The sequence below is a fragment of the Physella acuta genome, unplaced genomic scaffold (assembly GCF_028476545.2).
Source record: "Physella acuta isolate Inbredline_101_S28 unplaced genomic scaffold, ASM2847654v3 ptg000204l, whole genome shotgun sequence".
NCBI lineage: Eukaryota > Metazoa > Mollusca > Gastropoda > Physidae > Physella > Physella acuta.
In genome coordinates, this window is record NW_026731723.1 from 830,120 (window position 1) to 855,878 (window position 25,759).

Sequence of the window (25,759 nt, forward strand, 5' to 3'; positions counted from 1 at the left end):
TCAAGCTATCACCCATTTTGCTCTATAAGGTGTCAACAATTGAGTGGAGTGAACTGGGGTGGGGTCATACCAACGTGTGTGGGGTGGGGTCATACCAACGTGTCAACAATTGAGTGGGGTGAACTGGGGTGGGGTCATACCAATGTGTCAACAATTGTGTGGGGTGAACTGGGGTGGGGTCATACCAATGTGTCAACAATTGTGTGGGGTGAACTGGGGTGGGGGTCATACCAATGTGTCAACAATTGTGTGGGGTGAACTGGGGTGGGGTCATACCAATGTGTCAACAATTGTGTGGGGTGAACTGGGGTGGGGTCATACCAACGTGTGGGGTGGGGTCATACCAACGTGTGGGGTGGGGTCATACCAACGTGTCAACAATTGAGTGGGGTGAACGGGGGTGGGGTCATACCAATGTGTCAACAATTGTGTGGGGTGAACTGGGGTGGGGTCATACCAACGTGTGGGGTGGGGTCATACCAACGTGTGGGGTGGGGTCATACCAACGTGTCAACAATTGAGTGGGGTGAACGGGGGTGGGGTCATACCAATGTGTCAACAATTGTGTGGAGTGAACTGGGGTGGGGTCATACCAATGTGTCAACAATTGTGTGGAGTGAACTGGGGTGGGGTCATACCAATGTGTGGGGTGGGGTCATACCAACGTGTGGGGTGGGGTCATACCAACGTGTGGGGTGGGGTCATACCAACGTGTCAACAATTGTGTGGAGTGAACTGGGGTGGGGTCATACCAACGTGTGGGGTGGGGTCATACCAACGTGTGGGGTGGGGTCATACCAACGTGTCAACAATTGTGTGGAGTGAACTGGGGTGGGGTCATACCAACGTGTGGGGTGGGGTCATACCAACGTGTGGGGTGGGGTCATACCAACGTGTCAACAATTGTGTGGAGTGAACTGGGGTGGGGTCATACCAATGTGTGGGGTGGGGTCATACCAACGTGTGGGGTGGGGTCATACCAACGTGTCAACAATTGTGTGGGGTGAAATGGGGTGGGGTCATACCAACGTGTCAACAATTGAGTGGAGTGAACTGGGGTGGGGTCATACCAATGTGTGGGGTGGGGTCATACCAACGTGTGGGGTGGGGTCATACCAACGTGTCAACAATTGTGTGGGGTGAACTGGGGTGGGGTCATACCAACGTGTCAACAATTGTGTGGGGTGAAATGGGGTGGGGTCATACCAACGTGTCAACAATTGAGTGGGGTGAACTGGGGTGGGGTCATACCAACGTGTCAACAATTGTGTGGGGTGAAATGGGGTGGGGTCATACCAACGTGTCAACAATTGAGTGGGGTGAACTGGGGTGGGGTCATACCAACGTGTCAACAATTGTGTGGAGTGAACTGGGGTGGGGTCATACCAATGTGTGTGTGTGGGGGTGGGGGTCATATTGTAACCATAAGAGAGTTACAAAGTAAACCACACTTCTAACAACAATTTTTACTGAAAAAATTTCTGGTGTCATTTGTGTGTAACATCAAACATTTGTACAAGGTCATCAAACCACACACATCAAACCACACACATCAAACCACACACATCAAACCACACACATCAAACCACACACATCAAACCACACACATCAAACCACACACATCAAACCACACACATCAAACCACACACATCAAACCACACACATCAAACCACACACATCAAACCACACACAATTCACATTTTGTACACTTCTGGTGCTGGCTCTCATGCTGTGGCAGTGTACAGGAGAAATGTCACCACCCTGTCAGTGTTCTGGGATCCCAACAAAATACCTACTGTAGCATTCTATAAAAGTTTACTAAAACCTTTAGCAATTCTATAAAAGTTTACTAAAACCTTTAGCAAAATACATCAGGCAATTTTTTTTTAATTGCATAAAACTTGAAACCTTTTTCATTTCAGTTCTAGACAAAAATATATATCTCTTATGAATGTGGAAAAAAAAAATTCAATTACACGTTTTCATCAATGAAGATACATTTAATGATAAATTCTATGTACAACTTAGCCAGACAATGTCAAGAATCAAGGTGTAGTTTACAAATATCTTCATACTGAACGCCATTTACAACCCTTCCAGTAAGCAGACCCTGTGAACAGACATTCAGTTATGTACAACAGATAGAAATCTGACAGTCATATAGTACAACAGATAGAAATCTGAAAGTCATATAGTACAACAGATAGAAATCTGATAATTATATAGTACAACAGATAGAAATCTGACAGTCATATAGTACAACAGATAGAAATCTGATAGTCACATAGTACAACAGATAGAAATCTTACATTCATATAGTACAACAGATAGAAATCTGATAGTACAACAGATCGAAATCTGATTATTATATAGTACAACAGATAGAAATCTGATAGTTATATAGTACAACAGATAGAAATCTGACAGTCATATAGTACAACAGATAGAAATCTGACAGTCATATAGTACAACAGATAGAAATATGATAATTATATAGTACAACAGATAGAAATCTGATAGTCACATAGTACAACAGATAGAAATCTGATAGTTATATAGTACAACAGATAGAAATCTGACAGTCATATAGTACAACAGATAGAAATCTGACAGTCATATAGTACAACAGATAGAAATCTGATAGTCACATAGTACAACAGATAGAAATCTGATAGTCATATAGTACAACAGATAGAAATCTGACAGTCACATAGTACAACAGATAGAAATCTGACAGTCACATAGTACAACAGATAGAAATCTGATAGTCACATAGTACAACAGATAGAAATCTGACAGCCATATAGTACAACAGATAGAAATCTGATAGTCATATAGTACAACAGATAGAAATATGATAGTCACATAGTACAACAGATAGAAATTTGATAGTCATATAGTATATAGTACAACAGATAGAAATCTGACAGTCATATAGTACAACAGATAGAAATCTGACAGTCATATAGTACAACAGATAGAAATCTGATAGTCACATAGTACAACAGATAGAAATCTGATAGTCACATAGTACAACAGATAGAAATCTGATAGTCACATAGTACAACAGATAGAAATCTGATAGTCATATAGTACAACAGATAGAAATCTGACAGTCATATAGTACAACAGATAGAAATCTGACAGTCATATAGTACAACAGATAGAAATCTGATAGTCATATAGTACAACAGATAGAAATCTGATAGTCACATAGTACAACAGATAGAAATCTGACAGTCATATAGTACAACAGATAGAAATCTGACAGTCATATAGTACAACAGATAGAAATCTGATATTCACATAGTACAACAGATAGAAATCTGATAGTCACATAGTACAACAGATAGAAATCTGATAGTCACATAGTACAACAGATAGAAATCTGATAGTCATATAGTACAACAGATAGAAATCTGACAGTCATATAGTACAACAGATAGAAATCTGACAGTCATATAGTACAACAGATAGAAATCTGATAGTCATATAGTACAACAGATAGAAATCTGATAGTCACATAGTACAACAGATAGAAATCTGACAGTCATATAGTACAACAGATAGAAATCTGACAGTCATATAGTACAACAGATAGAAATCTGATAGTCACATAGTACAACAGATAGAAATCTGATAGTCACATAGTACAACAGATAGTAAGACTAGAATATGATGAACACTGTAGACAAAAAAATGTTCAAATACACAGCTGACTTACATGTTTAATGATAATAGAGCAACAAAAATGTTTTTCATCAATAGCATCAAGAGTTGCCTCCTCTCCCCTGTAGGCCCCATTGACCACCATCACAGGCTTACCTGGGTACAAAGGGTAGCAAGATTTTTATAGGGGATAAACATCAACAGTTACCAAATAAACATCAGTTCATACCTAAATCAGTAAGTTACTGGTATAATAATCAAACTTTATTTTATAGTGGTAAAAACAGATTTACACAAGGATGTGTTTACACAAGTGTGATAGTTAGAAGGTGTCTACAATGGTTACATAAGATTGTGTCAGTAGCCACAAAAGAGTGTGTCAGTAGCCACAAAAGATTGTGTCAGTAGCCACAAAATATTGTGTCAGTAGCCACAAAAGAGTGTGTCAGTAGCCACAAAAGAGTGTGTCAGTAGCCAAAAAAGATTGTGTCAATAGTTACCTAGGCCTGGTATGACTGTTTCAACATGAGTTTGGTCCACTTTCAGCTTGTCTCCACTGTCCAACATTTTTATGATACCCGTATAGAGATCTTTTACTTCCTAAAGCATTCAGACAGATAACTATATGAGAACATTTTATGTACAACATTAAACTAAAAGTATTTTTAAAGACAAAAATGTGCTCATGTATAACGTTTTTATGTTCTAATACTGCAATACTCCAGGGTGCAGGAGACTTACTTTAACAACAGCTTTTTTCTTGTAATATTTCTCTCCCAACTTTTTATGGACCACTTTAACAACAATACCAGGACAAAGCCAATAATCCTTACGATTTATTTTTTCCTTTTTCTGTTCTTCAGCCTGGTGAGATAGAAAACAAACAAGTGTAATTAGACTGATAAAAAATATTTCACACACTATTGTACTGATCACACAATTCTACTGAATGATGCCAATATTTCTCACACAATTCTACTGAATGATGCCAATATTTCTCACACAATTGTACTGATCACACAATTCTACTGAATGATGCCAATATTTCTCACACAATTCTACTGAATGATGCCAATATTTCTCACACAATTGTACTGATCACACAATTCTACTGAATGATGCCAATATTTCTCACATAATTGTACTGAATGATGCCAATATTTCTCACACAATTCTACTGAATGATGCCAATATTTCTCACACAATTCTACTGAATGATGCCAATATTTCTCACACAATTCTACTGAATGATGCCAATATTTCTCACACAATTGTACTGATCACACAATTGTACTGAATGATGCCAATATTTCTCACACAATTCTACTGAATGATGCCAATATTTCTCACACAATTCTACTGAATGATGCCAATATTTCTCACACAATTCTACTGAATGATGCCAATATTTCTCACACAATTGGACTGAATGATATTTCTCACACAATTGGACTGAATGATGCCAATATTTCTCACACAATTCTACTGAATGATGCCAATATTTCTCACACAATTCTACTGAATGATGCCTATATTTCTCACACAATTCTACTGAATGATGCCAATATTTCTCACACAATTGTACTGAATGATGCCAATATTTCTCACACAATTCTACTGAATGATGCCAATATTTCTCACACAATTCTACTGAATGATACCAATATTTCTCACAAAATTGTACTGAATGATGTCAATATTTCTCACACAATTGTATTGAATGATGTCAATATTTCTCACACAATTCTACTGAATGATGCCAATATTTCTCACAAAATTGTACTGAATGATGTCAATATTTCTCACACAATTGTATTGAATGATGTCAATATTTCTCACACAATTCTACTGAATGATGCCAATATTTCTCACACAATTGTACTGAATGATGCCAATATTTCTCACACAATTCTACTGAATGATGCCAATATTTCTCACAAAATTGTACTGAATGATGTCAATATTTCTCACACAATTGTATTGAATGATGTCAATATTTCTCACACAATTCTACTGAATGATGCCAATATTTCTCACACAATTCTACTGAATGATGCCAATATTTCTCACACAATTGTACTGATCACACAATTGTACTGAAAGATGCCAATATTTCTCACACAATTGTACTGAATGATGCCTATATTTCTCACACAATTCTACTGAATGATACCAATATTTCTCACACAATTGTACTGATCACACAATTGTACTGAATGATGCCAATATTTCTCACACAATTCTACTGAATGATGCCAATATTTCTCACAAAATTGTACTGAATGATGTCAATATTTCTCACACAATTGTACTGAATGATGTCAATATTTCTCACACAATTGTATTGAATGATGTCAATATTTCTCACACAATTCTACTGAATGATGCCAATATTTCTCACACAATTGTACTGAATGATGCCAATATTTCTCACACAATTCTACTGAATGATGCCAATATTTCTCACACAATTCTACTGAATGATGCCAATATTTCTCACACAATTCTACTGAATGATGCCAATATTTCTCACACAATTGTACTGATCACACAATTCTACTGAATGATGCCAATATTTCTCACACAATTCTACTGAATGATGCCAATATTTCTCACACAATTGTACTGATCACACAATTCTACTGAATGATGCCAATATTTCTCACATAATTGTACTGAATGATGCCAATATTTCTCACACAATTGTACTGAATGATGCCAATATTTCTCACACAATTCTACTGAATGATGCCAATATTTCTCACACAATTCTACTGAATGATGCCAATATTTCTCACACAATTGTACTGATCACACAATTGTACTGAATGATGCCAATATTTCTCACACAATTCTACTGAATGATGCCAATATTTCTCACACAATTCTACTGAATGATGCCAATATTTCTCACACAATTCTACTGAATGATGCCAATATTTCTCACACAATTGGACTGAATGATATTTCTCACACAATTGGACTGAATGATGCCAATATTTCTCACACAATTCTACTGAATGATGCCAATATTTCTCACACAATTCTACTGAATGATGCCTATATTTCTCACACAATTCTACTGAATGATGCCAATATTTCTCACACAATTGTACTGAATGATGCCAATATTTCTCACACAATTCTACTGAATGATGCCAATATTTCTCACACAATTCTACTGAATGATACCAATATTTCTCACAAAATTGTACTGAATGATGTCAATATTTCTCACACAATTGTATTGAATGATGTCAATATTTCTCACACAATTCTACTGAATGATGCCAATATTTCTCACAAAATTGTACTGAATGATGTCAATATTTCTCACACAATTGTATTGAATGATGTCAATATTTCTCACACAATTCTACTGAATGATGCCAATATTTCTCACACAATTGTACTGAATGATGCCAATATTTCTCACACAATTCTACTGAATGATGCCAATATTTCTCACAAAATTGTACTGAATGATGTCAATATTTCTCACACAATTGTATTGAATGATGTCAATATTTCTCACACAATTCTACTGAATGATGCCAATATTTCTCACACAATTCTACTGAATGATGCCAATATTTCTCACACAATTGTACTGATCACACAATTGTACTGAAAGATGCCAATATTTCTCACACAATTGTACTGAATGATGCCTATATTTCTCACACAATTCTACTGAATGATACCAATATTTCTCACACAATTGTACTGATCACACAATTGTACTGAATGATGCCAATATTTCTCACACAATTCTACTGAATGATGCCAATATTTCTCACAAAATTGTACTGAATGATGTCAATATTTCTCACACAATTGTACTGAATGATGTCAATATTTCTCACACAATTGTATTGAATGATGTCAATATTTCTCACACAATTCTACTGAATGATGCCAATATTTCTCACACAATTGTACTGAATGATGCCAATATTTCTCACACAATTCTACTGAATGATGCCAATATTTCTCACACAATTCTACTGAATGATGCCAATATTTCTCACACAATTCTACTGAATGATGCCAATATTTCTCACACAATTGTACTGAATGATGCCTATATTTCTCACACAATTCTACTGAATGATACCAATATTTCTCACACAATTCTACTGAATGATGCCAATATTTCACACACAATTGTACTGAAAGATGCCAATATTTCTCACACAACTGTACTGATCACACAATTGTACTGAAAGATGCCAATATTTCTCACACAATTGTACTGAATGATGCCTATCAGTCACACCAGGTCACTCTGACTTGGCCTTTTTTCCACAAAACTTGCTTCCAACTTTTCTAGCTGACAAAACTTGCTTCCAACTTTTCTAGCTGACAAAACTTGCTTCCAACTTTTCTAGCTGACAAAACTTGCTACCAACTTTTCTAGCAGACAAAATCTGCCACTTTCAAAAAGCCAGACAATATCAGACCTCCATTATCTCATCCAGGGCTGTTTTGGCTTTTCTCTTTTCTCCTGCCTTGCTTGATGTGGGCGGTTTTGTTTTTTCTGTGACTTTTTTGGTGGAAACCAGTGGATTACTTGACGAACTTGCTCTAAAATAAATTAGGTGAACTTTACTAACCTAAACAATTGAAAGATATTAAAATCATTGCAAATATTGTTGATTACATATTTTGGAAACTAAACAATTTTGCAACAAAAATATTATGGTGTAGAAAAGTAGTTAATTCAACTAATATCTGCATTGTTGTAAAACAACTTTGATTTTAGGAAGAGTGTTAATGTATTGAGCCAAAAATAAAAAGCAGGAATTTGTATGACAAAAGAACCCACTCTGGATGTTTTAAAACAGGTTCTACTTTTTTCACAGCAGCAAGATTGAAGGTAATTTTCTCAGATTCATCTTCTCTGTTCAGATCTGTGAATTCCACATCCCTGCTGGTGCTTGTGTCTTTAGCCCTTTCTATTTGCTTTTCTATAAACTTGGAGATGCGCTCATCATCAGTGGCGTCCATTTTTTCTTTAGCTTTGATGGCCTCCTGTTTTCTAATGGTTTCTGGGTCTCTGTCAATGTACGTGATGAACCAGCCCTTTTCAGTGTAGTCAACTAGGCATTTCCCTGGCAGGAGAAGGGGGAGAAAACATTCACGTCAGACAGGTCAACTAGGCATTTCCCTGGCAGGAGAAGGGGGAGAAGACATTCACGTCAGACAGTTCACGTGGCTTTCAACATGCTACACAAGAAAGATTGTTTCAAACAGTTCAAGTAGCTTTAAATATGCTACATAAGACAGATTGTTCCAAACAGTTGGTACATGCTCAAGCTACAACTGTGATATTCTGCCTCTCAGACACACAACAGCAGTAAGACAAGCTGTGTACTGCAAACAGGACAAATGCTAGAGGCAACATAGCTTCCTGTACAACTACTAAAGACGCTACACTAGTCTCAAACCTTCTTTCCCCAAGTACTTGACAAATTCTGTGAGAGTTTCCCACTGAGTTGAGTTCATGTGCACGTGTTCTCTAAAGGCTATGTACTCTTGGTACACAATGTTAGCGTGAACACGCTTGGTGCCAAACCTTCGACGCAGCAGCTCCAGATACTCTGTCTCAAAGTTCCTGCGGGGTCAGAGAGTAATGTGTGATGAGGCTCAAACAAATAAACAGGTCTAACTGTGTAATACAATCACAGGTCTGACTGTGTAATACAATCACAGGTCTGACTGTGTAATACAATCACAGGTCTAACTGTGTAATACAATCACAGGTCTAACTGTGTAATACAATTGCAAGTTTGAATGAGTAATACAATGGTAGGTTTGACTGTATATTAGAAAGTATCAGAGGATTTAGCTTGGCTGCACGCACTGGGAGAAGTCGTCAATGTGCTTGTCTGGGTTCTCAGCAAACAGCAGCAGTTGTCTCTGGTGGGACTCGGACGTCAGGTGGCACTTAAATCCATTCTGGAAACCAGAAATGGTTAAAATCATTACAAGTCAAAAGCAGGTGTGTACAATTGTTTAGTAATTATTCGAATTTTAAATTTCAAAACAAATTAAGTAAAAACATATGTCAATTAAGAATTTACCATTATTGAATATGACATTTAACTCTGTTACTTTTAAATACCTCATCTCGACACTGTTTCTGACACATCTGACAGTACCATCGCAATTTTTGAAGACCTTTGGCCTTGATTCGGTTGGCTATGGCTTTTGGGGTTAAAAATCCTGGCTTTTCCTTGCCCATTATAATAAAATCTGTAAATAAATTTATAAACAACAACGTATTCATATTATAGTATGTTCTTGATTACAATGACAGAAAATCAGGGATGCTAACACCATCACAATAATAGTAGCCTAGATTTAATAAACAAAAATTAGGACTATATTACAATAATACAGTCTTTTCATATAGGCCTATTTATTTCTTTTTTTAGTTGAGTTTTTTTTTAATTATAGTTAGAGATTCAGGTGAAACTGCTCTAATTTACAGATAGCCACTGTTTATATAACAAATATTGCAACCAAACACGCTGTTTAAAGTTAATTTCTGGCTTGTATTGATATTTAACCAAGGATTTTGTTTTATTATTCAGTTATCTATAATATTTGACACAAATATATCACAATATAGCCTACTTCTATTAAAGTATAATTTGACTTAAATTAAAGCCTTAACAATGTCAATGAGGCAACTTTTTTGCACATTACTAGCCTCGGCCGATTTTACACACCTAAAACGATAGATAACCAATTATTTATACTATCAATGACTAGTACAGTAGTTTAGTACTTCTAGTAGAGTGATTATAGTCAATTATTTATAGACATAGTGAACTACTCACTATCACTACTACTGAACTACTGACTGATGACAGACTGATACTCTGATAGTGATGAGTCCTGACTCCTGACTTTTCTAAAAATGAAAGTTAATTTAATAATTATATGTGTTACGATAACAACGTCAGCTAACTCTAGATTCTAGATCTATTTATAATTATATATATGTGTGAGTACTGGGGCAATAGATTTACTTTTAATAAGATTGCAGCTTCGAGCCCAAGTTCTAGATTCTAAATCTACTTCTAGAATATCTATAAAATATAAATTGTTGTTTATGATTATCGTTACTTCCGGCTTCATGTTTTCCATTAGAGTAGCTTCCCGTGCATATTTCTCGGAAATGTTTTTTTTAATGATAGCCTACTTAGGCCTATAGTTCTACATTATAGAATTTTGATCTAAATCAATATCCATTTTTTTTTCTTAGTCTAAAGGCCAACCTACTGAGAATTTAATTCAGGCACCTTTTCAGGCGAGGGGGGGGGGGGGTTAACAAATTCTTAAATTGTAGGCCTAGTTGTAGCCTATCATTAATTTAAAATATTGAAATAAAAAGGCCTAGATCTAGATCTAGACTAGAATGACAGACTGGCGTGCAATAAGTTTTTCTTAAAATAATATGAATGACAACAATAGAGCGTTATTTACATTTTTACCTTTTAGCTGGTTTTGACATTGACGCGCTTATCGGCCCTGTGAATATTTACATAGAAAACACGTTGCTTGCTCGAGTCGCATCTGTTGAATACACAGCGTATTTTCACGTGATTTAAACGGGACATCTTACCTTCTTAAACAAACCTCACGTTCTCGTAATAATAATTCATCATTATCATATGCACTTTAAAAAATGTACTCAATAATTGCTAAGGCCTTTACTTTTTTTTTATTGATACGCCTACTAACTAAATATTTGAAGATAACGGATTATTGGGAAATTATATTCTACAACGGTTACGACCACGCTTTCTGTCCACACTCATTCCGTGCTCAACGATCTTCACATCCAGGGGCGTAGCGAGGGGGGGGGGCGGGGGGTGCGGACCGCACCGGGTGACACCATTTAGGGGGGTGACACCAAGGCAAAAAATAGCAAAATATATAGAGAAAAACTCGAGGGGGGGGGGGGTGCAAATCGAAAACTCGAGGGGGGGGGGTGCAAATCGAAAGTTTGAGGGGGGGGGTGCAAATCGAAAATTTGAAAGTTTGTCCCTGGGAAGGGTCTCTATGCCTCTGGGGGGGGGGGGTGACGCCATTAAGTGCCGCACCGGGTGACACCCGACCTCGCTACGCCACTGTTCACATCTACCCAGTGGCGTAGCGAGGTCGGGTGTCACCCGGTGCGGCACTTAATGGTGTCACCCCCCAGAGGCGTTGCGACCCTTCCCGGGGACAAACTTTCAAGTTTTCGATTTGCACCCCCCCCCCCCCTCAAACTTTCGATTTGCACCCCCCCTCAAGTTTTTCTCTATATATTTTGCTATTTTTTGCCTTGGTGTCACCCCCCTAAATGGTGTCACCCGGTGCGGTCCGCACCCCCGCCCCCCCCCCCCCCCCCCCTCGCTACGCCCCTGCATCTACCTTAATAATTGGACTCCTTCCAGCATGTGATGTTTCTCTTTATTTACATTTTTGAGCATTGATTTTCTTTTTTTAAAAATAAACTTTATAATTGAACTGATAATTGAACAGTGTATCAGACTGTTTTAATAGTAAACAAATATTTAAATTATTTTTATGTGTGTAAAAGTGTAAAACTCGACAGATTTTGCGACTTAAGCGAGTAGTGAGTATAGAAAAAGAAAGGGTTTTACCGTTAGGCCCAAACAAGTAGCAGATGGTCTTAGACAGGTGCTTTTGAAAAAAAAACTTTGACCCAGCGGATAAATATTTTATTTTTAAAATATAGACAGAATACAGTGGTGAAATTTTTTTATTTTTTTTTTATTTTTGAGCACACAAAAAATTTATAAACATAAAACGTTAATAAATAATACAGATACATTTTATTATTATTAAAAGTTCAAAACTCTTTGCTCTTGCGCATTGTTTATTTTTTGTTTTTATGTTGTTCGGCCCATGACATCACGATCGTAGCAGCTGATTGATCGTCCGCCAAGCGGCGAAAATAGAGAAAGAGTGGAGTCCGTAGAGATAGTTTGGCTCCGCCCTAAAATGTGACTGTAACTGTACTTTAGGAGTAGATCCAGTCTAGTAACGGCCATGATGTAGTTTATAATTATGTGTGTTTGTTGTGAAAGCGCTTCGGATATCTTAGTCACTTATTTTCATGATTCCAGCAGGATATAGACTAGAAAAATAGGAAATTTGACAAATGCCTCGTCTAGGTCTCTAGAGTACTCTAGACTCAAGCTAGACTAGGCCAGGCTAGTACTCAAAACTAGATAGATTAACTACTTTTAATACTAACTTATTAAGACTTAATACTATGGTATTAAATAAGTAATAAACTTGATAGATCTAGATCTAGATTTCTTATCTTCTTAGACTAGACTAAATCTAGAATCCAGATCAGAGATCTAATCCTATCTCGAGTATCTAGATTAGATCTAGAGTTCTATTAGTATTAATAGTATTGTATCTAATATAGGCAAAAATATTCTAAATGCTCGGCTTTATTAAATTATTACCAATAAAATATTTATTTAGGCCCTAGGCCTAATATATTATTATTAGGCAATATCAATATCACATATGGCCTTTAAGCCCTAGATATAGATTTAATTAGGGCCTATTCTAAAAAATAATAATTTAATAGGCCTAATAGGTTTTTAATCATTTTGTATTACATTTAGGCCTAGGCCTAATAATACAATAACTCAATAGGCATTATTATAAAGACTGTGACCAATCAAAAAAACTAAATACATATTTTGGTTCTAGTCCTAGAATCTATATAAAATAGTAAATAGGACATTAAAATTTTTTAAATTAGTCCTATTGACCTGTTAGTAAATCAATTAAATAAATTAATATTATATATATTTACTTCAAGGTTTTTAAAAATTATCAACAGTCCTAGATGTATGATATAGGCCTAAACTACATATGTATGATGTAGACCTAGATTCTAGCTACACTATGTACCCTATTTATTAGCCAAAATATTTTATTTTATCCTTTTTTTTTGGGTGTGTATAGTTATAGTCTTAATACTTCTTAATAGTATGTTGATAGGCTACATTATTAATATATTGGATTATGGCCTAAGCTAATTACTAACTATAATCTAGGTCTTATGAATATATTAGGCTTAATAATGATTGAATTATTTATTATTATTAAAATGTAGGTCTATTATTATGCCTACTGTTAATAATTATAACTTTTTAGTTCATATTTTGTTTTCTTGGTATATCAATAAAAAAATATATGCATCTGTTAAAATGTGAATGGGTCAGTGTTGTTGTATGGAAAAGCACCCCAATTCAATGCTACCATAACAGTCACCTGTTCAGGTTAAGGACTGGAGACTATAGTATGTCCTGAGTCTACCCAGATTTAATAGGTACCTGACTCTACTTAGGAAAAGTAGAAAAGGTTAAGTATAGAACTGACCACTTGACAAAACCCCTTCTTAGTCACAGTTCACAGAAACAGGTGAACTCTACTTTGTTGTCTGCCCTACTGACACCAAATTTGAAAGGGTAATTTTACTTTTTTTTAGGATCAAAATCAATACATTCAGATATTTTTATATATTAAGTATATTCCCTTTTAATAAAATAAAATAATATGGGCTGTTGGTTTTAATATATTAGACATTAAAATTTAATAATTCAACATTTTGAACTGGTAAATTATATGTTAATAAGTGTGGTTCTTAAAATAACTTTTAGAAACCGCATAGCTCTTTTTTTTTCTAGATAGATGTGTATAACAATCTGCTCTAGCTCAGATATCAGTTATCACTTGATTAATAGCAAACATTATTTACTATACTATATTGTTTATAAGAATCATTTAAAGTTATTTAAAAAAAAAAAAAGACGAAAGTAAAAATTAAAGAACATTTTGCCATCCTCAGTTAGCATTGTTATTAGAAGACAAAAGTGGGTTACTATTGAGAAAAAAAGTTTACATGTACATTGGCCTATTTAAATGCTTTATAATAAAGAGCAAATTTAACATGGTTCTAGTACAAATAGTGTAACATCAGTTGAATTGATTAGATTGTATCTCAGAAATTTTTATATTTTTCTGTCACTATGATGTATTTAACCCTAGATCTGACCGGCAAATCTCTACTTCTCACCTTATCCTTGACCACAACAGTACAATATTATATAGTCATGTTTTGAAAAAATCATATTATGGCACAGTGTTTGTCTTTTTGAGGTCTCACAGCAAATTATGGTCCCATGTGAAGAAGTGGGACATCAACTAACTGCAATCATTGCTTTGTAACACATAAATAAAAGTAGAAAGTTAAAAATAAAGATGCTTGTACATACATCTGTTTATTTTTATATTAAGTAGCCTATATTTCATTTGAAATGAATGGTTTACATCAGGCAAGACTTTATTTTTCAGATGTATTTATTGGGAGACACAATTGACTTGATTTCTAATGACAAGAGAAGAAATATGTCTAGTGCTATCATAGATTTTAGAGACATGAGACTGAAAAGACAAGTACCTGTCACAAGTAAACCTCAGCCCAAGATTCGTCAAGCAGCCAAAGTGTTGTCCACACACCAGCACCAATTAGCACTGAGAAAACCTCGCTCCAGTTCATGGCATCCCGACACAGCAACCCTGAGCCTGGTGCCAGGTCCACCCAGTAAAACTGTCTCTGGGCAAGAGAAAACTCACACCAGCTCCAAACACTTGGGCTGCAGTAACAATCGCTTACTGATACATCACCAAAGGCACAACTTGAAAAACAGATTTCAGCTGTTAAAAACCTTAGGTGAAGGAACTTATGGAAAAGTTAAACTAGCTGCTGATAAAAGCACTGGAGAACATGTAAGTACCATTTATCTACATTACACTACACTGTCATGTAGTCAAATAGGCTCAGGGTTTGTTTTTAGAGCTGGATCTTATCAGATGACTTTTGTTTGGTGAGCTATGTTGTATTTGAATGAGCTGTCATAGTTGTGAAACTTGGTTGATTATATGACAACCTAGTGGTTACCCATCTCATACTGATCCTGTATGACATCTTTAACTAGGGCACCCCATTGTACTTCAAATAGAATTTTAGATATTATTTCTATTATTATTTTATCTTTTTCTCATGCCATGAATTTATCATGAACATATTGTAGACTTTCAGTTCAAATCATGCCTTTATAACAATGTTTCTTTCAGTGATTTATTGCATGAGGAAATGAAGTAATGTCATGTTTTATATATTCCATTGTGACAAGATACAATTTTTACACCAAACTGTACTACTTTTTTCTTCTCACTTGTTATACCATACTACCATAGTGATATGTAGGTTTCACAAGCCCTAACTTGTATTACCACAGCAGAACATGTTTTATTCACATGTTATAGGTGGCATGTTAGCTTTATATGTTCCACCATCCAGTGGATACTGTAATGTGATAGGCCAAATGTTCCTAATAGATCAATTCATTATTCAATAAATCTATTCAATAAATCTTCCTGATGTGTAAACCTTTTATCTTCAGTGAGATCAGTTCATTATTCAATAAATCCATTTCTGCCTGTTCTTCCTAATGTGAACCTTTTAATTTTTCCTTTAAGTGATCCTGCAAGTTTTTCTCTCAAGTCCCACACACTACATACAGCTAACAAAGACTTAAAAAAAACAGTGGACAGTTTAACAAGTGTCATGTTTTTTAAAAACTATAATTCATCGATTGGAGTGGGGGGGGGGGGGGTGGATTCCTCTTAGGCATGTGTACCTTGTGTATGGATTCTTTTCTTTTAAGATTGAAATATGAGGGCAGCATAGAAACAAGTGCTTACAAAAACGTGGTACAATAAGGCTATATCTGCTTGCTGTCAGGTGTGTGATACGCCAGGATTCATTTGATCAGTTGTGTTTATTAGAATGTTCATGGTGTCAGTCAAGCATTAGAGCACCTCTATAGTGAGAGTTTTCAACTGTTGACAGCACTTTCTAGATGCAAGCTGACCTTTTACAAGATATCTTTATGTTGGGATTTTTTAAAATCTAATATCGGGTGGGAAAATGTGGAGGGGGGGGGGGGGCGGAACGGAACGGGCAATGCTGTTTTTTTTTTATTTTAAATAAATGATAAGTCTAGTCTATTTAGCCCTCCCGCTAGTAGTGGTTAAGGTCTCCCATGGAATGAGCCACGAGTCCTGTGTGAGGTGTAGATTATTTGAGTCAGACCTGCCCGTGGCTATGCATGATTAGTCGTCCGTCACACTTCAATAATCTCGGTCTTATCTAGAGAGGTGCCCTCATTCCAACAGCTGTCTCGTCTTAGCGAATAAACCTTTGACGATACTGTGTACACCATTTAGTATTTGGCTAATGGGGTTCACGCACATTCCGTAAAATACTGAAGCTTTTTTTTTTTGCTGGCGTATAAATGCCATATAGGTCAGTGACCTATTAAAGTACATACACATGGCAGTCAGCAAACCTTGATAGTTTTCATGTTTTTACAATGTCCGCAAGGAACGTCCACGCAGTTTCTTTTTACTCCGACCCACGACCTTTACATGTCATTACAAAAGCCAGGCCCCTGATCAAAATCAGACGTTATTCAGTAACCTTTCAGTTTCAGATTTTTTTTTTCATTTAATAAATACAGTATATCCAAGTAAAAAAAATAATTCTAGAACCCCTCCACCCTTCCTACTTAGTTGAGTTTGACCCCACCCCTCTCCATAGTTGACGTCATGTATCAACGACCCCTTTGAAATTTGATGACATTCAATAGTTAGCTCATCTTTGAAGCTTAACCTTTTCAAACTACTTGTATCTCACTAGCTTGCTATAACGTTGTATCATTAGCACGCGCTAAAACCTGAGTTATAACAGCATTGATGGTATTATAGGTCACTAACGCTAGTACACGTGTTGCTTACTTTTGGTCACCAATGAAATAATAAAGGTCCATTAGACTCTTGTCAGTAGACTCGGTATAGCTTGATAATTTACTACTGCTCATCCTACTTCTACATTCCCAAATGGACATACAACAATCAAAGAAAGAAGAATTTAAAAAATGCTATTCTAGTGCCAGTGTGGCGAGACCAGTTGTGGTCGCTCTATTCTGGGAAAGTTGAAATGTGTTAGAAGAAAGAAACTATTTTTATAATATTTCTTCTCTCTTGTAAACGGACACGGCAGTTATTTCTAAATATTAGGCGGGACTTGAAAGTAAACATAGAACGTCAGAGTCCCTTAATGTTGAACGGTTATAGCACTGAGTGGTGTGTACACTGGCCTGCATTCCTTAGATACAGGAACATGAGGACACTAACCTACTCAGTCATGATGAGGGGGGCCGGAGATAAAATACGTCTAATTATAGACGCGGAACTTTTGTTTGGGCGATCTAGATCCTAGGCTGATAATCACGGGCTTCACAATGTCACCGTGTGTGTGTGACTTCAGGGAATCTTGTAGTATGGTTTCATAGAAAGGTTCATTGTTTTCATTCAAAATAGTTTCAACGTTGGTGGGTTAGCTGTCTCGTGAAGGTTTTCGATTGTCTAATCAGTTCCTAGCTACGTCCAATGGACGTTTATTTTGGCCGAGCGCTACAAAGTCAACACTAAAAGAGCAGTTGTTATCGGACTGTTGAAAACATTTTTTTTTGCTCTGGAAGTTAAACATAACTTGAATTTGTATCTTCTTGAAGTTAAACATAACTTGAATTTGTATCTTCTTGAAGTTAAACATAACTTGAATTTGTATCTTCTTGAAGTTAAACATAACTTGACTTTGTATCTTCTTGAAGTTAAACATAACTTGAATTTGTTTCTTCTTGAAGTTAAACATAACTTGAATTTGTATCTTCTTGAAGTTAAACATAACTTGACTTTGTATCTTCTTGAAGTTAAACATAACTTGAATTTGTTTCTTCTTGAAGTTAAACATAACTTGAATTTGTATCTTCTTGAAGTTAAACATAACTTGACTTTGTATCTTCTTGAAGTTAAACATAACTTGAATTTGTTTCTTCTTGAAGTTAAACATAACTTGAATTTGTATCTTCTTGAAGTTAAACATAACTTGAATTTGTTTCTTCTTGAAGTTAAACATAACTTGAATTTGTATCTTCTTGAAGATAAACATAACTTGAATGGGGCATATTCTGTAAGTTAAACATAATTATAATTGGGTTTTAAACATCTAACACATCGTTTGTTGTAAAACATAATTAGAATTGGGTTTTAAACATCTAACACATCGTTTGTTGTAAGCTTCCTTACATATAGCGTTTCTTCTTATTAGCATTGACACTCTTAAGCCATCAAGTAGCCAACAAGCAGCTGTTCTATCACACAGCTTGTGGCCTCTAGAGCTGACACTCACTAAGCTATAGTTTGTTTGGGCACCTCAGCGATTAAGACACAACGTGAAAGGCCAAGGTCAAGTAATTGAGGTATCTAGCCCGTGGACAGTGTGCATTCAGCAGCATTTCGGTCACTAGGTTTACCTAGCAGGTCTCTGCCTTAAGGCCTAACTAAAAGTCAAACTTGTCAAACAGATTGATATTGATCGATATAGTGACGAAGTTATTTAAAGCAGTTGAACGAGGATATTCAATGTAGGGCATTAGCAACCATTCTTGTAGGTAGCGTGTTTGTAAACATTGTCTTTATTTTATTAGGTCGCTTGTAGAGTAGTTAGCGCAGCTTCTTCGATGGTGTAATCTATGAACCAATTGTTTTAGACTGTAAGATAATGCCTGTTGAAGAAACAAAGTCTTGACTGCCAGGTGCCAGAAGTGGTTTCCATTCTCTCTTCCCCCCCCCCCCCCCCCCCCCCCCAGTGGCCCGCGATTTTTTTTTTTTTTTTTTTTTTTTTTTTTTTACTTTTCTCCAAAACGAATCGGCTATTTTTCATATCGCCTCTTTATTCCCAGCTTATGAACTGACAAACCCGTGTGTGTGACGGGAAGCTATCGATTGCTGCTGTACATCTATGGTACAGCTGCGCTAGACACTTGTGCTGTCATGCAGATGGTTTATGTTTCACCTACCATCTATGTTTGTCTCGCTATTTTGATGCACTTTTATTGAAATCATGTCGACGGCTGTTAAAGCTTCGCGTAAATTGCATTAAAGATTTGTTCTCAGTATTTACACAGTCATTAAAGATGATCCGTAGCAGTGATAATATCAGTGACAGAAATAGCATTGGCTTGCATGAATAGCTTTGTTTGATTTAGTTTCCCGCCAACACAGCCAGAAGTACATTCCTGGTGTTACCCATCGTCTGCCCACAGACACGTTCCCTGGTCTAGTCGGCCGTCTCAGTCGTTGCTCTCATCTCGTGTCGCTAATCTTTTGTATTGTTGTAAAGAGGTTGTTCAAGCACTTAGTTACTAACTCTAAGATTAAATACCTCTTGACCGGGGCGCGAGAAAAAAATACTGAAGAGGCGGCTCAGGAATCTTAATTAAAAGTAAATTTCCATTAGGAGAAATAATGTCTGTATGACTAAGACAGACATAGGATACATGTCTGTGTCCCGACCTTCGTGGCGTGTTGTGCACATTCTTCTCGCCCACCAACAGACCAGCAGGGTGCCACTTTATGGGAAACATGATTCGAGAACTTGCCGCCTGTAGAGTTCACGCATGATCGCACAGTTACCTTCTGCTGCATTGGATGTATTACACACGACCAACCATTAGTTCATTACACCACCCTAAAGTTCTGCTGTATTGGATGTATTACACACGACCTACCATTAGTTCATTACACCACCCTAAAGTTCTGCTGTATTGAGTGCATTACACACGACCAACCATTAGTTCACACTGGATGTATTACACACGACCAACCATTAGTTCATTACACCACCCTAAAGTTCTGCTGTATTGGATGTATTACACACGACCAACCATTAGTTCATTACACCACCCTAAAGTTCTGCTGTATTGGATGTATTACACACGACCAACCATTAGTTCATTACACCACCCTAAAGTTCTGCTGTATTGGATGTATTACACACGACCTACCATTAGTTCATTACACCACCCTAAAGTTCTGCTGTATTGAGTGTATTACACACGACCTACCATTAGTTCACTACACCACCCTAAAGTTCTGCTGTATTGAGTGTATTACACACGACCTACCATTAGTTCACTACACCACCCTAAAGTTCTGCTGTATTGGATGTATTACACACGACCTACCATTAGTTCACTACACCACCCTAAAGTTCTGCTGTATTGGATGTATTACACACGACCTACCATTAGTTCACTACACCACCCTAAAGTTCTGCTGTATTGGATGTATTACACACGACCAACCATTAGTTCACTACACCACCCTAAAGTTCTGCTGTATTGGATCATGTATTACACACGACCTACCATTACTTCACCACACCGCCATAGATACGCTGTTAGGTTTTGAATGTGTTCACTAGGGCCTAAATCAGCTCCTTTCGATTGGTTTTTCTTTCTATAATCAAAGTTTCATCACTAGACCCTAACTAACTTTAAAAATTCCGTCCTTGGAAATACCAAAAGAATGTAATGTCCATGATATTGGCATGCGAGTATGCAAATTTGTGTACACATGAGTAAATTGGTGTACATATGTACTCACGTGCACGTATGTACTCACACATGAGTAAAGAAATTTCTCGTGACGCCCTAGTACTTTATTTATTATGACCTGTGTCAATGGTGCTTGTATAGAGAGGTGTACTAGCAACGTAATATGGAACTCTGGGCCTGAGGCATTCATCAAGTGAAACGTTACCAAGTACAGTCCTATTTTTTTTTTGTAGGCATTTAGTTGAACTGCTTAACAGCCCCCACCAATAAGATTTAATTGACGTTGTAAATGTTAGTTCGTTTTTAAATCACCTTGACAGGTAGAGCAGGTGCAAACACTCTTGAGATGAATGGGGAACACGCGGCAAGGCTGGAATGTTAAGGATTCCAATTCCCTACTCTCTCTCCTTGCTTGTGATGGTCGCGGGTAGAGGCTCTATATGTGTCGGTCTCTCGTGGGGCTGATAGAATCATCGCTGTCGTTAGGTGGTCAATGGTATCATTAACGCCATTGATAAATTATTGCATAGTATCTCATTAAAATAATACGTATCCCGAAATCCCGAATAAGCTTCCACCTCCAGATCCGTAATTATTTAATGACATGTAATTAGGATCTCACGAAGAGATTCCCATTTTTACATCCTCTATTCTCCTGTACTGTAGGCACGGTTGTTCTAAGCTCATCCTACGGACAAGTAAGGTTTGAACTTACTGCATTAAAAGGTGTAATGTCTCCATTCAACGTGCTAGTACATTCATCTTACGGTTACAGTTAATCAAAAAACGTTTTGGCCACTTTCACACAAAAGACCGCTTTGCTTGTGAATTATTTTTACTTTGCATGTTGTTATCAAACAAAGAACTTGTGAACGAATTGAAAGGAACTTGGTTGCCACACGAATCAATGCATTGATCAGCCTGTTAACTCTCCTAACAAGAGGGCAGAGGCGGCTTGTGTCAGGGGAGACTTCACACCTGCTGGTTCTTTGTTCTCTTACTATCAAGTTTTTGAAACGACGATAAGTTTCTTAGAAGTGTATCATTCATTTCATACGATACATTTTATCTGCTCCTGCTGATCACAGTGTAGAGCTATCTGTATTCTTATCGATAGCAGAAGACGTACTGTGTTATCTTCTAATGTGCATTTTTTAAACATGACCAACATTACGCTCTACCTTTTTTCCATCTATACAAGCTCCAATATGTATCCACCCATATATCGTCCAATATGTATTCACCCATATATCGTCCAATATGTATCCACCCATATATCATCCAATATGTGTCCACCCATATATATCGTCCAATATGTATCCACCCATATATCGTCAAATATGTATCCACCCATATATCATCCAATATGTGTCCACCCATATATATCGTCCAATATGTATCCACCCATATATCGTCAAATATGTATCCACCCATATATATCGTCCAATATGTATTCACCCATATATATCGTTTAATATGTATCCGCCCATATATATCATCCAATATGTATTTACCCATATATATCATCCAATATTTATCCACCCATATATATCATCTAATATGTATCCATCAATATATCATCCAATATGTAACCACTTATACACGCCGTCAATCTGCATCCGCTTATATACACTCCATTCTGTATCCACCTATGTATCATCTAATAAGTAACCACATATATAGTATCTAATATATAACCACCTATATATCATCTAATATGTATCGTTTACTCATCCATTTTGGATCCACTTGTATATCGCCGATCTGTATCCATCAGTCATCCTTCTACAAATCAAACTCCAGCTATTGTCCACCAACCACCCGCCGTAGAGCAGGGTTAATCATTCACTACAATCTCCGTGTGCTTGTCCACCAACCACCTACAGTAGAGCAGGGTTAATCATTCACTACAATCTCCGTGTGCTTGTCCACCAACCACCCACAGTAGATCAGGGTTAATCATTCACTACAATCTCCGTGTGCTTGTCCACCAACCACCCGCCGTAGAGCTAGAGCAGGGTTAATCATTCACTACAATCTCCGTGTGCTTGTCCACCAACCACCCACAGTAGATCAGGGTTAATCATTCACTACAATCTCCGTGTGCTTGTCCACCAACCACCCGCAGTAGAGCAGGGTTAATCATTCACTACAATCTCCGTGTACTACAATGGATGACACTCGCATACCTGAGTCGTCTGTTGTTTACATCTGAAGGCATAATTTTCTTCACCTTCAGGTGCTAGCACTTAAGGGTTAAAGTCGTGTTCATCTGAAGGCTGTCTGGTGAAGAGACAAACCAAATCAGTCTTCAGGTGCTAGCACTCAAGAACATGTCCGCCCTGTTATGATTCACTTGTTACCAATTTTATGACGTCCAACATTTGACTTGGACTAGGTGCATCGCTCTTTGTCATTTACACTTGACCGTCTGAATTCTATGCAGATAATTCCGACTGTCCGCATCTAATCAAATGATAGCTATTTGTTGACCTCAAACAGCACTTGCTAACATAACATGTTCCCCAGCACTAGCTGTCCAATGGTAGAACAGCAAATGTTGCCTCATAGGTCAGTGTTGTTTACCTTTGCTGATGAGGTGAGTAGACGAGGTTTAACAAAGTGTACTTGTGTTGCAGGTAGCCATCAAGTACATCAAGAAGACCAAGATTCAAGACGAAAATGACCTGGTTCGGATCAGGCGTGAGATTCAGATTCTTTCTAGTCTCCGACACAAGCATATCGTCAACATACGTGAAGGTGAGGCGGGGCAGGGAGGGAGGGCTTTCCACCACTTGACTAAAACAAACACAAATAAAAAGGCTTGACGGCTCTTTAACCTCGTCTCTGTTCTCTGTAATAAATTTCTTGTGACCCCCCCCCCCCACACACACACACACAGACCCACACTGTAGCCAACACAACTGGTACTGGGTCGACAGGCTCCTTATCAACGCCTTGTACAGTGACGTGCCCCAAAGGTTGGATCAATACCTCGAGTTGTTACTTGAATTTTACATTTGTAAATGAAACGTTTAGCTCTACCAGACACACTGGTCCTGGTCAACTAGACCTTGATTCCTGTCGAGACAAGATAACCTGTGTAATGGGAAGAGGGAAAACAACCTCAGTTGGGCAGTTCGTGGAATTTACAGTTTTTTTTTTTTTTTTTGTTTTTTTTTTTTTGGGGGGGGGGGGGGAATTTCCCTTCTGCTCTGAACTGTCGGTGCATTAAGATTTTTACAACTAGTTGAGTTCATTACGTTGTTACACACGCTGCGTCAGTGGGCGCGTGTAGTTCATGTGCGGTAATGCAAGTGAAGGTTACTCGCAACTGACGTGGCTGGGATTTAAAAATATCACTTGAATTGGGCGCTTGTTGTATAGAGCCAGTGTTGTATCGGCTGATTAGACTGACGACGTACAGATCTTATCCTTAGGGTGACTGGGATATGAAAAGTGAACTTTCCTGTTGGTGGAGATGGCCCTGACATGTGTCACCATCAACTGGCGCTGACTCACCTCTGCTGTGACTGTGTCATCATTTCACTGGCCTAGCTGGTTGATGTTAGCTCTACTTTTAACCCACGGTGACGAACTTTGCCTGGTCCATAAAGATTTTATCTCAGAAATTTGTTTCCCCTGTCTGAAAAAAAAACCCGATATGAATTGTTTCCTCTGAAAATTAATGAGTTTATGCCCTTTTTATTTGCCAAAAAAGTAAGGTGGCTTTTGAAAGTTGACTGGATACCCTAGGGCTGTGATTATATTGTCAAGATAAGGCCCTCTAACAAAGGCTGACTTGAACCCTTTTCATGGTTTCACCTTGTGCTTGTGTAGTCGTGTTAGATTTGAGTGTGGCAAGGGCCTTATTTTATGTCGACTTTATTGTTTTCTATGGAACCGTCCACTAGTTGATGAACATTTTACGATTGATCAGATTTCTCTAGTGATAAAATCAAAACAGTATGTTTGCATCAGCATTGCATCTTATCGACCGGCATTGCATCTTATCGACCGGCATTGCATCTTATCGACCGGCATTGCATCTTATCAGCGTTCATAAACGGCATCTCTACCGCTTCCAATCTTGTTACTGGCAGTGTTGAGACCCTAATCTGCTGTTTTGTTGATCTTAAACGCATGGCCGTTATCTGTACAAGGGACGATGTTTTCGGTGCAAGCTCTTAGAGTGAACACCTCGGCTTCACATTGACAAGTTGTTTGCTTCAGACCAGGCTTTTGGAAAGTTGATGCAGATCTTTAGATACCGCCATAAGCATTGAACTTGATGGATTGTTCAAGATTGCAAAGAAAAGTCGATGTCTTTCTTCATGATACGATCGCAGGTACCCCGGTGGTTGGTCTAACAGCGCACATTTAACTGGGGCCACCTGTAGGACCACCCGTTGTTTGACTGGGGCCACCTGTAGGACCACCGGACACGGCCCACCTGTAGGACCACCGGACACGGCCCACCTGTATGACCACCGGACACGGCCCACCTGTAGGAC

General features: G+C 37.5%; 2 protein-coding genes across 6 annotated transcripts in view; one reads left to right on the top strand and one right to left on the bottom strand.

The window, feature by feature from the left end:
- Nucleotides 1-1,977: 1,977 nt before the first annotated feature.
- LOC131937202 (DNA/RNA-binding protein KIN17) lies at nucleotides 1,978-12,378 on the bottom strand. 3 transcript variants are annotated; one of them, XM_059294431.1, is made up of 11 exons: nucleotides 12,333-12,378; nucleotides 11,175-11,256; nucleotides 9,797-9,927; nucleotides 9,536-9,630; nucleotides 9,120-9,286; nucleotides 8,498-8,783; nucleotides 8,133-8,256; nucleotides 4,411-4,533; nucleotides 4,170-4,269; nucleotides 3,725-3,825; nucleotides 1,978-2,110 (listed from the first exon to the last, which is right to left on the bottom strand). In XM_059294431.1, exons 3-11 carry the CDS (start codon nucleotides 9,914-9,916, stop codon nucleotides 2,039-2,041), a joined length of 1,188 nt encoding a protein of 395 aa, XP_059150414.1. In that variant the 5' UTR covers nucleotides 9,917-9,927; nucleotides 11,175-11,256; nucleotides 12,333-12,378; the 3' UTR covers nucleotides 1,978-2,038. The 3 variants fall into 3 exon arrangements, with proteins under 3 accessions (XP_059150414.1, XP_059150415.1, XP_059150413.1); XM_059294432.1 differs by lacking the exon at nucleotides 11,175-11,256 and having other exon boundaries at nucleotides 12,333-12,362; XM_059294430.1 differs by lacking the exons at nucleotides 11,175-11,256; nucleotides 12,333-12,378 and adding an exon at nucleotides 10,710-10,795.
- A 231-nt stretch (nucleotides 12,379-12,609) lies between these two features.
- The window catches only part of LOC131937234 (NUAK family SNF1-like kinase 1), a 37,929-nt gene continuing 24,779 nt past the window's right edge, over nucleotides 12,610-25,759 (top strand). The window contains exons 1-3 of one of the 3 annotated variants that reach the window (XM_059294500.1): nucleotides 12,610-12,746; nucleotides 15,073-15,507; nucleotides 23,885-24,005. In XM_059294500.1, coding sequence (XP_059150483.1) covers nucleotides 15,073-15,507; nucleotides 23,885-24,005 — 556 coding nt within the window. In that variant the 5' untranslated portion in view covers nucleotides 12,610-12,746. The other 2 variants (XM_059294502.1, XM_059294501.1) reach the window with 2 other exon arrangements.